At 44.9% G+C, this 15790-nt stretch overlaps 1 protein-coding gene across 1 annotated transcript in view; it reads left to right on the forward strand.

Moving 5' to 3' along the window:
* Window positions 1–1433, forward strand: part of SLC29A1 (solute carrier family 29 member 1 (Augustine blood group)) — a 61116-nt gene extending 59683 nt beyond the window's left edge. Inside the window, exon 13 of the mRNA XM_082251665.1 lies at window positions 1214–1433. Coding sequence (XP_082107791.1) covers window positions 1214–1325 — 112 coding nt within the window. The 3' untranslated portion in view covers window positions 1326–1433. The remainder of the gene's footprint in view (window positions 1–1213) is intronic.
* The last annotated feature ends 14357 nt before the right edge of the window (window positions 1434–15790 follow it).

Genomic DNA, 15790 nt, shown 5'->3' on the forward strand with positions numbered 1-15790 from the left:
TATATATATATATATATATATATATATATATATATACACAGTATTATCTCATGTACAATTTAAATGACCGATGTAAGGTTATGAAAATGTTATGCCTACTTTTGCATTACTTTCAGGTACAGCCCTTGTATTTCCTGGCAGATGGACTTTCTGCTTAGTAAATATACCCTCTGTTGATGTGGCGCCTCCATGGGCTAAGAATGTTATTGGTAGATCTTTGCCATAATCACTTTAAAATCTGTTTGCATTGGACTTTAGCAATACTTTCTATCTATTGTAGATTGCATATCCATTATCAAATACAGTAAAACCTTGGATTGCGAGCATAATTCGTTCCGGAAACATGCTTGTAATCCAAAGCACTCTTATATCAAAGCGAATTTTCCCATAAGAAATAATGGAAACACAGATGATCCGTTCCACAACCATTTATTCATAAGTCTTTCAGTTTATAGTCTATATACAAAGATTATAGCAATGTGATAGGTTGTGTCATCATAAAATGTCCATCCACTAATGGCAGCCTTCCCAAGGGGATTAGAAGCAAAATCCAGCAGGAGCTACAAAGTATAAAAGAGAAGAGGGGCGCCTCTAAGTGTAGCAGTATGGGGACATTTAATGAAGGTACAACATTTAGCAACTCACATGGTTGATGATTAAACAGACACATCTAAGTATGCAGGCATCCGGGGTAAAGCTGTCCACATAGACCATCTTCTGAACCACTGGCTCTCACCGATGTCAGTCTGCAATTGTGATTGGGAAGACTACCCTGCAGTAGAGTGATCTGAAAGCGAGACTTTGGAGCGCAGTGGGGAAGGGATGATGAAGACTACAGTGCGGAGGACGGTCTATGTGGAAAGCTTTACCCCGGATGCCTGCATACTTAGATGTGCCTGTTTTAATCATCAACCATGTGAGCTGCAATATTGAACCTTCATTAAATGTAACAATATTGCTACACTTAGAGGTGCCTCTCTTCTCTTTTATACCCAGTTTTGACATGACGCTACTTGTAAATCAAGACATCGCTTGTATATCAAGTCAAATTTTTTTTTAAAAATTTGCTTGTCTTGCAAAGCGCTCTCAAACCAAGTTACTCTCAAACCAAGGTTTTACTGTATAGGGCTCGATTCACTAAGCCATTACTCAAGTATCAGAGCCTGTTGTATATTGCTTTTCCCCCCCTGACACCTCTGACTTATCTTTGCAGGAAGGTGGATGGATACGAGGCAGAGACAGCCGGGGCTATCATGGCATTTTTCCTGTCGTTGGGCTTGGCGCTCGGAGCCGGATTCTCCTTCCCTTTGAGGATCCTGGTCTGATGTACCCTACCGATGCCTCTCTGACACCCAGCAGAGTCCAGTGCTACCTCGTGTGTGTTCAATGCACTTACTTAGCAAAGTGATAGGATATCCTATCACATTACTTACCACAGCGCGGAGTGGCCCCACTCTCCATAGTGGTGGAGTCGCTAACTCTACCACCACCTTTTATATTTACCCCTATACCTTCACGCCCTCTTCTCCTGGGCCTCATCCGGCTGGGACAATGGAATGGACACGTGCCAGCATCCCCAGACTGAGCACACAGAATGGCCGCGTAACACACTTGACCATAAACGTAATTCCATTTTCTTTCTGGAGGCCGCGTGATTTCCTGGAGAGCCTCCATGCAGTAAAGTGAAGAAGAGTGCCGCTCTGGTGGGTGCCATAAGAACTGCCTCCAAGACTATCCTGTGCTCTTTATATGTAACATTGTAGAATCCTTTCACTTACGACTCTCCTTAGCGAGCAGCTTGACTGGGAATTTTCCTCACTAGGACAATTTGCTACATTTTATATTATTTAGTATAATATTATTTGTTGTTTTGTTTTTTAATACCATTCAGCAACTGGCAGTATAGGAAGGAGATTCATTTTTTTTACAGAATTAATGTCATTTGCAGAATGCGAAATGATTTACATTTATTGGCTTTTGCGTGGAATGAACTTATTTGTAAAGCTGCTGGTCCCTACATTTTATCTTTTGTATATATAAAATGCCCTGTGTTGTATTTCATTTGGTTTACTTTGGAAAATGGGGGGGGGGGTTGTAGGATAAAGGGATAATCCAGTTGTGATTAGCCTTTTATTCGGATGTCTAGATGCCGGGACAAATTTAACAGTGTCAGCAATGTGCTATTAACTTAACAATAACTCTAATTTGCATACCGAAATAACATTTAAATATTTCTTTAAAAAAACATATAATGCTTTATTTGATACACTGTTTTAATAAAAAAAATGCTCTTTATTTATTATTCTAGGCTGACAAATTTGCAAACCTGTCTTTTTTTTTTTTTTCAATTTTTATTATGTTTTAATTTTAATACTGTAATTGTATCTGAAAATTACAATATTAAACAGATGAACACTGCAACCTTTAGGCTGCTATGCCACCAGCAGGCTGAAGGCTTTTGTTGTCAATGAAGCCTACAATCTCCATGTGCTTACTATGTCATAATTGACATAGTGCTCACATGATCAGAAACCACTCTGATTGGTTCATGAACAACAATGGGGACTGGAGCTGTCAGTGACAACCAGGATAGACAGCCGCCAGCGAAAACTTTGTATATTCACGTATCCCCATCATGGGCCATTGTGCTCAGGATGGATAATAAAAAGATTGCAGGCAGAAAGGGGATATGCATTTTAATAACTTTGTATTGTTGAAACTTTCATACTTCCATAAATATAAAGATAGGGCAGTTTAGCCCACTGGCTGAAGTCCTTTAAAATGAGTGCTAGGTGGGGGTTTTATTCCTTTAGAGTCGGTTCACACTGGGGCGACACGACTCTGTACTACTTCGGGGGCGACTTGTGCATTCCCATGCACCACGACTTCGGAGCGACTTGCATGGACTTCACATAATGGAAGTCTATGCAAGTCGCTCCGAGGTCGCCCCGAAGTAGTACAGGAACCTTTTTCTAAGTCGGAGCGACTTGTGTTGCTCCTATTAGAACGGGTCCTGTAGCAGTCAATGGACCGCGAGGGAGCGCGACTTGTCGCGCTAGTGTGGACCAAGTCTTGGTATGATCCGATTACTGCTCACAGGATTGTAACATAGCATCCCCAGGATCCCTGTACCTGTGGAACATCATGTACAGTGTGGAAAATAATTATTTGATACCCTGCAGATTTCTTAAGTTTGCCCACTTACAAAGAAATAAAAGGGTCTATAATTTTTATCATAGGTGTATTTTAGCCACTTCAATACTGGGGCTATTCTGGCACTCCTCTCCTACATGTAAAAATCATCATTTTTTTGCTAGAAAATCAGAACCCCCAAACAAAAAAAAAAAAATATATATATATATATATATATATTTTTTTTTTTTTTTCTTAGAAGAGACCCTAGGGAATAAAATGGCAGTCATTGCAACTTTTCATGTCACACAGTACTTGCGCAGCAATTTTTCAAATGCGTTTTTTTTTGGAAACAAAATGTTTTCATGAAATAAAAAAACAAAAAAAAAAAACAATGGTTAGCCCAATTTTTTTGTATAATGTAAAAGATGATGCTATGCCGAGTAAATGGATACCTAACATGTCATGCTTTAAAATTGCGCTCACTCGTGGAATGGCACCAAACTTTGGTACTTGAAAATTTCCATAGGTTTACGCTTTAAAAGTTTTTACAGGTTACCAGTTTAGAGTTATAGAGAAGATCTTGGGCTAGAAATGTGGATCTTGCTCTAACATTCGCGCTGATACCTCACATGTTTGGTTTGAACGCCGTTTACATGTGTGGGCACGACGTACGTATGCGTTCGCTCCTGCGTGCAAACATACGGGGGCGCTATTTTATATATATATATATATATATATATATATATATATATATATATATATATATATATATATATATATATATATATATATATAATTTTTTTTATTATTGTTTATTTTATTTTTATATTTTTACACTTTCCCTTAAATTTTTTTTTTTTTTCATCACTTTTATTCTTGTAACATCCCATGTAATAAGAATAGGGCATGAGATATGTGGGGTCTAAAAGTCCTCTCATCTCTCCTCAAGGCTTAAAGGACTGAGATGGAAGAAAAAAAAAACGATCTCGGCCTTTCCAGTCGAGTCAACAGCAGTGTTCACAACTGCCAGGCAAGAAGGGACATCATAACATCGCGCCCGGGTCTCCGAGAATCAGAGACTGACAGGGGCCATCTGGTCCTTGGCAGTCTCTATGGTGAACTTCTTCTGCCGCCGGTGGATTCCATCGCATGGGCGAGCCAGTAGAAGCATCGGAGGGCGTCGGGAAGTGGGGGGGGGGATCACCTCCTGCTGCCTGTAAGCACAATCTAGAGGTTGCCGCTATGATTGTTCTTGTGGTGCAGGGCATCGCCGACTGAAAAAGAGGATATCTGAATGATGCCTGCAGCTGCACCCATCATCCAGATATCTCCACTCCAGGACATCATGTGAGGTCCTTTGGCTGGAAGTGGTTAAATGATAGAGACAGAATATCAACCAAAAATCCAGAAAAAAACACATGATAAAAATGTTATCAATTGAGTTGCAGTTCAGTGAGTAAAATAAGTATTTGATCCCCAAGCAAAACATGACTTAGTAGTTGGTGGAGAAACCCTTGTTGGCAAGCACAGAGGTCAGACGTTTCTTGGAGTTGGTGACCAGGTTTGCACACATCTCAGGAGGGATTTTGGTCCACTCTTCTTTACAGATCTTCTCTGAATCCCTAAAGTGGTTGCAAAGGCAGAAGGTGCATTCTATGCATTAAGATAAAAAATCTTCTGTGTGCAGCAACCCCCCCCCCCTATTACTTACCTGAGCCCCATCTTGATCCAGCGATGTCCACGAGTGCCTCGGCCATCCGGGACTCTCCCTCCTGATTGGCTGAGACACAGCAGCAGCGCCATGGGCTCCCGCTGCTGTCAAAGTCAGTTAACCAATGAGAAAAGAGAGGAGGCAGGGCTGAACCACGGCTCTAGGTCTGAATGGACTCACGGAGCTGCAGCTCGGCTCAGGTGCCCCTATAGCAAGCTGCTTGCTGTGGGGGCACTCGACAGGATGAGAGGACAGGAGCTCTGGCCAGGGACCCAAGAAGAGAAGGATCCAGGCTGCCCTGTGCAAAACCAACTGCACAGAGCAGGTAAGTATATTGGTTTTTGTTTTTTTTTTCTCTTAAAAAAAAATAATAATAAACATAAGACTTTAGTATCACTTTAGGTTTCTTGGCTGTCACTTGGCAATTTGAAAATTCATACATTTTCTATAGGATTAAGATCTGGAGACTGGCTAGGCAACTTTGTGACCTTAATGTGCTTCTTCTTGAGCCACTTCTTGAGGCACTGTTGCCTTGGCAGTATGTTGTTGGTCATTGTCATGTTGGAAGACCCATCCACGACCCATTTTCTGGCTGAGGTAAGAAGATTCTCATCCAAGATTTTACAATACATGGCCCCGTCCATTACTCCGCCTGACCCTTTAGCAGATAAACCACCCCAAAGCATCATGTTCCCACCTCCGTGCTTGACTGTAGGGTTGGTGTTCTTAGGGTCATAGTCAGTATTTTTCTTCCTCCAAACACGGCGAGTCGAGTTAATGCCAAAGAGCTCAATTTTGGTCTCATCTGACCTCAGAACTTTCTCCCAATCCTCCTCTGAATCATTTAGATGTTCATTGGCAAACTTCAGACGTTCCTGTGCCTTCTTGAAGAGGGGGGACCGCGCGGGCGCTGCAGGATTTCAATTCATGGCGGCGTATTTAATGGTTTTTTTGGTGACTGTGGTCCCAACTGCCTTGAGATCATGCAGAAGTTCCTCCTGTGTAGTTCTGGGCTGATCCCTTACTTTTCTCATGATCATCCTTACCCCATGAAGCAAAATCTTCCATGGAGCTCCAGACCGAGGGCGATTGATGGTTATTTTGTATTTCTTCTATTTGCAAATAATCGCTACCCAACAGTTGTCTCCTTCTCACCAAGCTTCTTGCTGGTGGTCTTGTAGCCAATTCCAGCCTTGTGCAGGTCTACAATCTTCTCCCTGATGTCCTTTGACAGCTCTTTGGTCTTCCCCATGATGGTGAGGTTTGAATGGAAGAAAGAAGATTCTATGGACCGGTGTATTTTATACACAAAACGAGTTGTCATTAGGAACGCCTTCTTAAATTGACAGTATTAACCACTTTACCGCTGCTCAGTAGAGCTCTACTGCGGCAAAGTGGTTCATTATCGTCTGGCGACGTAGACCTACGTCGCCAGACACTCCCCCTTCTCTGCGGCACGCTCCCGCTGTATTCAGTCACAGCGGGAGTCGGGCCAGGGGAGGAGCGGCGGTGATCACCGCCGCTCTTCCCCGATCGTCAGGGAATTGAGTTTGGAGATCCGCCCGCTTGTGTAAACAAAGTGGGCGGATCTCCTAAGTGACAGACAGTGACAGATTGCAGGATTCAGCATAGCTGAACATGCGATCTGTCCCTGTGTCACTCAGTCACCTCCCCCCACACACGTCAGTAAGCACCAGGCATACATTAACCCCTCCCTCTCCAATAAAATTAACCCCTTCCCTGCCAGTGTCATTTTTACAGTAACAGTGCATATTTATAGCACTGATTACTGTAGTAATATCACTGGTACCCCCAAAAGTGTCAAATGTCAGTTAGGGGTCCGATCTGTCCCCCGCAATTTCGCAGTCCTGCAAAAAAAAACGCAGATCGCCGCCATTACTCGTTAAAAAAAAAAAAAACACCAAAAACGACAGAAATCTTTCCCTTAGTAAACGCAATAACTTTTGCGCAAACCAATCAAAATACGCTTATTGCGATTTTTTTTTACAAAAAATATGTAGCAGAAAACAAATTGGACTAAAATGATAAAAAGTTTTGATTTTTACATTTTTTTGGGGGGGAATTTCATATAAAAAAAATGTGAAAAATATTGTTATTTTTTCAAAATTGTTGCTCTTTTTTTGTTTATAGCGCAAAAAGTAAAAATCGCACAGGTGATTAAATACCACCAAAATAAAGCTCTGTTTGTAGGAAAAAAGGACGTACATTTCGTTTGGGTACGGCGTTGCATGACCGCGCAATTGTCCGTTAAAGTCGCACAGTGCCAAATCGCAAAAAGTGGCCCAGACGTAAGACAGCAAAATCCTCCGGTGGTAAAGTGGTTAATCTGTGTACCACATGAGCACATAGACTGTAGCCAGTCTGTGGGAGCCAGAATTATTGTTGGTTGGTAGGGGATTAAATACTTATTTTACTCACTGAACTGCAACTCAATTTTTAACATTTGTATCATGTGTTTTTTCTGGATTTTTGGTAGATATTCTGTCTCTATCATTTAAAATACACCTATGCTAAAAATTATAGACCCTTCATTTCTTTGTAAGTGGGCAAACTCACAAAATCTGCAGGGGATCAAATAATTATTCTCCCCACTGTATAACGAAAGATAAAACACTCAGTGCAATAAACCTAGGGATGCTTCCAAACTTGTATTTAGTGAAGCAATCATATCAGGGAGGTATATATTTTTTTTCCTTTGTGGATGGGTGAGGGGGTCAGTCCTGGTCACAGGGGAAATAAGTAGGTGCAGCATGCAGTGGTGAATTGTGGATATGAGAAAAATGTGGGAGGAGCACAATCATTTGTAAAATAAAATAAATGAAGCTCTTCCAGTACATATGATTCTCTGCACACAGCCTAAGTTGAAGAACTCCATTACCATACTGAGAAACCAGCAACTGTTATGCAATATAGCATAAAGAGTGCTAAAGTCATATACAGCCCAGCCTCCAATGGGGAGGGGCCAGGAGTATGTAAAGCACAGAGCTTGGTGGTCAGGAGTGTGTAATGAACAGAGCGCAGGGGCAGGAGTGCACAGGGATCGGGAGTGTGTAATGCATGGGAGTGCAGGAATCAAGAGTGCGGCAGGGGTCAGACATACACAATGCACAGAGCGCAGGAGTCAAGGAGTGCACAGAGCGCAGGGGTCAGGACTGTACAAGGGTCAGGCGTGCGTAGGGTTCAGAAATGTGTAATGCACAGAGTGCAGGGGTCAGGAATGTGTAGTGCACAGGGGTCAGGAGTGTGTAATGCACAGTGCACAGGGGCCAGGAGTGTGTAATGCACAGATCACAGGGGTCAGGAGTGTGTAATGCACAGTGCACAGGGGCCAGGAGTGTGTAATGCACAGATCACAGTGGTCAGGAGTTCACAATGCACAGAGTGCAGGGGTCAGGAGTGTGCAAGGGTCAGGCATGTGTATTACATAGAGCGCAGGGATCAAGAGTGCACAGATTGCAGGGGTCAGGAGTGCACAGGGGTTTTGCATACATAATGCAGAGTGCAGGGGTCAGAAGAACACAAGGGGTCAGGAGTGTGTGATGCACAGGAGTCAGGAGTGTGTAATGCATAGAGTGCCAGGGTCCGGAGTGTGTAATGCACAGGGGCCGAGGGCACAAAGCGCAGGGGTCAGGAGTGTGCAATGCACAGAACGCAGGGGTCAGGGATGTGTAATGCACAGAGTGCAGGGGTCAGGAGTGTGTAATGCACAGAGCACAGGTGTCAAGAGTGTGCAATGCACAGAACGCAGGGGTCAGGGATGTGTAATGCACAGAGCGCAGGGGTCAGGGATGTGTAATGCACGAAGCGCAGGGGTCAGGAGTGTGTAATGCATAGAGTGCAGGGGTCAGGAGTGTGCAATGTACAGAGTACAGGGGTCAGGCGTGCACAACACACAGAACACCGGGGTCAGGGGAACAGCACAGATAAGTAGACAGAGAAGAACTAAAAATGACCTCTGTCCCCAAAACAAATGCCCCACCAGTACAGATCCCCCCCCCCCAACTAGAACAGCTCTCCCTCCTAGTACAGGTCTCCCACCCCATAAATGAAATCCACTCACTAGACCAGACAGTTTGGAGTAAGGGGAAGGAGTAGCTAAGGAGAGCCTCCTTCACTCTGAACTGCCGCTACCTGTCTCGAAAGTTTGCACGAGCAACCGCTGCATTGCTTCAGGTGTGCAGCAGTTGTCACCAGGTGGTGCAAGCTGCTGCCCCCCAGTTGCCCAGGGGAAGAGTTTTGGACCCCCTTACCCCTTATTATTTACACTCCTTAATCAAATATTGCTTTTTGAAAGGTCCCTTTAACCTGTTGCCGCCCACATAACACAAAGGATGGGCTCTAATGCCCGCCGCACATATACATCTCTAGGTAGGCGATATTTCTGCATTAGGAGCGTGCTCAGTGCATGTTCCCACTACAGAGACTGAGGTGTAAAAGACATCTCTTGGTCCCCATTAATGATGTGACCACTGTGACAGCCCCCCCATGGGGTGGCCGGGAAGGAATGTCCTGTCTTCCTCCTTGCCAATCAGCAGGTGCCGGCAGTCATCCATTGGCTTGTGTTGTGTCTAATCACAGCACAGCCGGTGAAAGCCCCCTACCCAGAGGTGCCGCATCACTCACTAGGTTTACCACTGCTTTAAAAGCCTCACAATGTTCACCCTCAACCTATTTACAGAATTTGTATCAAATTTATAGAAAATATTTTAATTTTCTTAATTTATAATTATATTTACACACATCGTTTATATCAACCAATCAATCAAATAAAACAATGACCTATACAGTAGTTGTAAGGGGTCTTTCTCCACTTACCATCAATGCAAGGGATTCCTTCTCCACTAACCACCAATGTAAGGGACTCCTCCGCTAACCATCAATGTAAGGGGCCCTTCTCCACTAACCACCAATGTAAGGGACTCCTCCACTAACCACCAATGTAAGGGGCCCTTCTCCACTAAGCACCATTGTTAGGGGCCCTTCTCCACTAACCACTATTGTAAGGGGCCCTTCTCCACTAACCACCAATGTAAGGGACTCCTCCACTAACCGCCATAGTAGGGGGCTCTTCAGCACTAACCGCCAATGTAAGAGGCCCTTCTCCACTAACCGCCAATGTAAGAGGCCCTTCTCCACTAACCGCCAATGTAAGAGGCCCTTCTCCACTAACCGCCAATGTAAGAGGCCCTTCTCCACTAACCACTATTGTAAGGGGCCCTTCTCCACTAACCACTATTGTAAGGGGCCCTTCTCCACTAGGCACCATTGTTAGGGGCCCTTCTCCACTAACCACCAATGTAAGGGGCCCTTCTCCACTAACCACCAATGTAAGGGACTCCTCCACTAACCACCAATGTAAGGGACTCCTCCACTAACCACCAATGTAAGGGGCCCTTCTCCTCTTACCACCAATGTAAGGGACTCCACCACTAACCACCAATGTAAGGGGCCCTTCTCCACTAAGCACCATTGTTAGGGACCCTTCTCCACTAACCACTATTGTAAGGGGCCCTTCTCCACTAACCACCAATGTAAGGGACTCCTCCACTAACCACCATAGTAGGGGGCTCTTCTCCACTAACCGCCAATGTAAGAGGCCCTTCTCCACTAACCACTATTGTAAGGGGCCCTTCTCCACTAACCACCAATGTAAGAGGCCCTTCTCCACTAACCACTATTGTAAGGGACTTCTCCACTAACCACCATTGAAAGGGGCCCTTCTCCTCTTACCACCAATGTAAGGGACTCCACCACTAACCACCAATGTAAGGGGCCCTTCTCCACTAAGCACCATTGTTAGGGACCCTTCTCCACTAACCACTATTGTAAGGGGCCCTTCTCCACTAACCACCAATGTAAGGGACTCCTCCACTAACCACCAATGTAAGGGGCCCTTCTCCTCTTACCACCAATGTAAGGGACTCCACCACTAACCACCAATGTAAGGGGCCCTTCTCCACTAAGCACCATTGTTAGGGACCCTTCTCCACTAACCACTATTGTAAGGGGCCCTTCTCCACTAACCACCAATGTAAGGGACTCCTCCACTAACCACCATAGTAGGGGGCTCTTCTCCACTAACCGCCAATGTAAGAGGCCCTTCTCCACTAACCACTATTGTAAGGGGCCCTTCTCCACTAACCACCAATGTAAGAGGCCCTTCTCCACTAACCACTATTGTAAGGGACTCCTCCACTAACCACCAATGTAAGGGGCCCTTCTCCTCTTACCACCAATGTAAGGGACTCCACCACTAACCACCAATGTAAGGGGCCCTTCTCCACTAAGCACCATTGTTAGGGACCCTTCTCCACTAACCACTATTGTAAGGGGCCCTTCTCCACTAACCACCAATGTAAGGGACTCCTCCACTAACCACCATAGTAGGGGGCTCTTCTCCACTAACCGCCAATGTAAGAGGCCCTTCTCCACTAACCACTATTGTAAGGGGCCCTTCTCCACTAACCACCAATGTAAGAGGCCCTTCTCCACTAACCACTATTGTAAGGGACTTCTCCACTAACCACCATTGAAAGGGGCCCTTCTCCACTAACCACCATAGTAGGGGGCCCTTCTTCACTAACCACTGTTGTAAGGGACTTATCCACTAACCACCATTGTAAGGGCGCCTTTCTCCACTTCCTAGTGTAGAAGGACCCTTCTTCATAGGTCACCAATGTAAGGGGGCAACTCTTTACTGACTACCAATGTAAGGGGGGTCTTTGTCCACTGCCTGCCAATGTAAGAAAGTTTTCTCCCGCTGACTGCCAATGTAAGGAGCCCTCTCTTTCAACTGCCAATGTAAGAGGGCCCTTTTCCACTGACCATTAATATAAGGATGTTTTCTGCCACTGACCACCTGTCACACCTCTGTAGCTTTGATGCAGGACTGTTATCTCTAATCCCAAAGACCATCATTCATGCTGGTACATGTGGTTCTATAGCTTTAATTTGCAAGGTTCTGCTGATACCTGTTATCCCATAAGACCTGTCTCCAAGAATGGTTATCCAACTGCTGCTGATTCAATTAGCTACACGCCCAATCCAGCCAGTCTATCGCTCTTTCTTTAACCACTTAAGCCCCGGAAGATTTTACCCCCATTCCGACCAGGGGGTATTTTGCGATTCGGCACTGCGTGACTTTAACGGACAATTGCGCGGTCGTGCGACGCTGTACCTAAACTAATTTGGCGTCCTTTTTTTCCCACAAACAGAGCTTTCTTTTGGTGGTATTTGATCACCTGTGCGATTTTTTGATCACGCGCTATAAACAAAAAAAGAGCGTCAATTTTGCAAAAATAACAATATTTTTCCCATTTTTTTATATGAAATTCCCCAAAAAAAAATTTAAAAATCAAAATTTTTTTACTTTTTCGGCCAATTTGTTTTATGCTACCTATGTTTGGTAAAAAAAATCGCAAAAAGCGTATTTTGATTGGTTTGCGCAAAAGTTATCGCGTTTACTAACAAAGGGAAAGATTTCTGTCATTTTTGTTGTTTTTTTTTTTAACGTGTAATGGCGGCGATCTGCGATTTTTTTTGCGGTACTGCGACATTGGGGCGGACAGATCGGACCCTTGACTGACATTTTTGACACTTTTGGGGTTACCAGTGACATTTCTACAGTAACCAGTGCTATATATATGCACTGTTACTGTAAAAAAACACTGGTAGTGAAGGGGTTAACTTTATTTGGGAGGGAGGGGCTGTGTGTATCCCTAGGGGCGTGCTTTCTACTGTGATTGGCTGGGGCTTGAGCTGTATGGACACTGATCAACGGATCTACATACTAGATCCGAGTGATCAGTATCCTAACAGCAAGGAGAATGACAGGTGGCTTGTTTACACAGGCTGCCTGACATTCTCCCTCTCCCCCGCCGATCGCCGAGTGACCGGCGAACATCGGGTCCGCCGGTCACACGCGCGGGGGGGTCCGTGACCACGCGGGAGCGCGCCTCCGGGGGCGCGCGCTCGCTCCCTAGACCCTCACAAGCTAGTGACGTAGCCCTACGTCACTTTGCCTGTGAGGGGCTGACCGCCGACGTAGATCGGCGTTAGGCAGTCGGCAAGTGGTTAAGCTGGGTTCTTTTGCACCAACGTTGCTTGGGCAATGGCCAGTTTTTCAAGTGCCAGGTCCCCCAGTGATTTTCACAAAGATTCCCCCAGTGCTTCCTCATGTCATGTACCTGGTGATGGAGCCTGACGCGATGAGGGAGGCCTCTCTTACACCTCCAGCTCAAGGCCTTCTATAATGTAACAGGAGGTGCAAGGGTATGGAGTGACATGAGTGTCCGTTGGTTCTTCCAGCAGCTGGTGCAGGCAGGTGGCCAGTGTGTCCACAGAGTTAAAGCGGAGTTCCACTGGCTTTTGTGTTTAATAAAAGTCAGCAGCTACAAAAAGTGTAGCTGCTGACCTTTAATAAACACATACTCACCTGTCCCACGGTCCAGCAATGCGGCAGGGATGAGCCTCGGTTCTCTCCGTCTTTTTTCCCCCGTGGTGCCGAAATCTCTAGTGTGGGCACCCGATTGTGACCGCTTCACAACCGGGTGCGCACTGCATAAATGGGCAATCTTCTGGGACCTGTGGCGTGTCCCTGAAGATTGCAGAGAGGGAGGGGGAGAGAAGAACTTCTGCCCGAACCCTTCTTGACACCAATCCATCCTCCAATGGTCTTCTTCTCACTGTGGGTGCCGATGCACTCACACCTGCCTGCTGCCATTCCTGAGCAACCTCTGCACTGGTGGTGCCCCAATCCCGCAACTGAATGTAGGAGACGGTCCTGGCGCTTGCTGGACTTTTTTGGCCACCCTGAAGCCTTCTTCACAAATGCAGTTGAAGTGTTTTTTATTGGAAGAAGTTCATTTTCATGGCGAAGAGGAACTTTGCAATTAATTGCAATTTATCTGATCGCTCTTCATAACATTCTGGAGTAAATGCAAATCACCATCATAAAAACCGAGGCAGCAGACTTTGTGAAAATTAATATTTGTGTCATTCTCAAAACTTTTGGCCACCGCTGTAGTGTCAATGGTACTTTAAGGCTGGCCATACACTATACAATTTTCTTATTCAATTTCCTTTAGATTTACCTTAAACTATGTAGTGCAAGGGCCTGCCTGACTGCATACAAATTGAAAGTGTTTAGGTTTGACCCTATATTACATGGTTTTGGTAAATCTAAAGGAAAGTTGAACAAGAAAATTGTATAGTGTATGGCCAGCCTAAGTGTCACAGTGACTATCTTGGAGAGCAAAGTGAGATTGATTTTCCAGTTTGCTGCTCCCTAGTTGTTATGAAGATAATTTTTGGAGCTATAATACGTCAGTTTAAGGCCCTTTATACACTTGTGCGACCTAAAAGTCGCGCGATTTGGTCGCAATTTTGACTGGACTTGAAGCAATGCATGTGTAATCTGAGGGCTATGGACCTCAAAATGCATCAAAGTTACAACAAAGTAGTGCAGGGACTACTTTGAAGTCTCTGAGACTTGAAGTCGCACAGATATGAATGGTACTCATTGGAAATCATGGCGTATGAGTTGTCATGCAACCTTGCAGTCCCAAGTCGCAGGACAAGTCACACAAGTGTGAAAGGGTCATTAACCACTTAAGCCCCATGCCTATTTCGGACACTTTTTGTTCACAAGTTAAAATCAGTATTTTTTCCTAGAAAACTACTTAGAACCCCCAAACATTATATATATATATATATATATTTTTAGTAAAGACTCTGGAGAATAAAATGGCGGTCATTGCAATATTTTTTGTCACGCGGTATTTGCGCAGCGGTCTTTAAAACGCCATTTTTTTAAAAAACATTTTGAAAAATCACATTTCACTGCATTTAAAAAATACTAAACCATAACGTTAGCCCATTTTTTTGTATATTATGAAAGATGATGTCACGCTGTGTAAATAGATACCCAACATGTCACGGTTTAAAATTGCGCACAACCGTGGGATGGCGACAAACTACGGTCAATAGAGATCTCAATAGGCGACGCTTTAAATTTTTTTAACGGTTACCAGTTTAGAGTTAGTGTAGCTCTTTTTTTTAATTATTGCTCTCGCTCTGTCGATCGCGGCGATACCTCACATGTGTGGTTTGAACAGCGATTTCATTCGCGGCTCGACTTCCGTATACTTTTTTTTTGTGCGCGAGCTAACGGTGACGGGGGCGGCCAAAAAAATGTTTTTCCTATTTATTTTATTTTTTTTTAACTTTATTACAGGTTTTTAAAAAAAATCTGATCACTTTTAGTGCTGTCACAAGCAATGTAAACATCCCTTGTGACACCAATATGCAGTGACAGGTACTCTTTATGGAGGGATCGAGGGTCTAAAAGACCCCAAACCCCTCCACTACACTTCCATGTATGCAAAACGCCGAAAACTGCGTTTTTGCATATAGCCGTTTTTTAAATTTGCCGCCTTTTGCAGCACAGTAACCCGGAAGTGACGTCATGGACGCCGCCTCCGGGTTACGTCATCGGAGACCCGATCTAAGCCGTTTCCGAGAATTCATCGGGACTCCATCCAGACGGCGGACGTGACGGCTGGGTGCTCGGGGCTCCCGGTGGGACGGGAGGCCCGGGCAAAGTCACAGAAGGCGGCGGGAGGGGGGGGGACGTCCCCTCCCGCTTACCCGGGTAACGATCGAGCGGCTCCCGTTGTTACTGACGGAAAGCCGACCGTCGGCTGTAAACCACGATACCGGGATGGTGCCTCTAGCTAGAGGCATCATCCCGGTATACCCCCGCAAAGTAACTAATTACATTTTTTGAGTAACTACCCCAACACTGCCCATACGTCACTTTGCGGTAAGTGGTTAAAAACCTTACATTTTGCTACAAAATATGATTTATTAACCAGTTCTGGACCGGAAGGATTTGCCCCCTTAACCACTTGCCAACCCCCTAAC

The sequence above is a fragment of the Pelophylax lessonae genome (assembly GCF_965119305.1).
Source record: "Pelophylax lessonae genome assembly, chromosome: 3".
Taxonomy (NCBI): domain Eukaryota; kingdom Metazoa; phylum Chordata; class Amphibia; order Anura; family Ranidae; genus Pelophylax; species Pelophylax lessonae.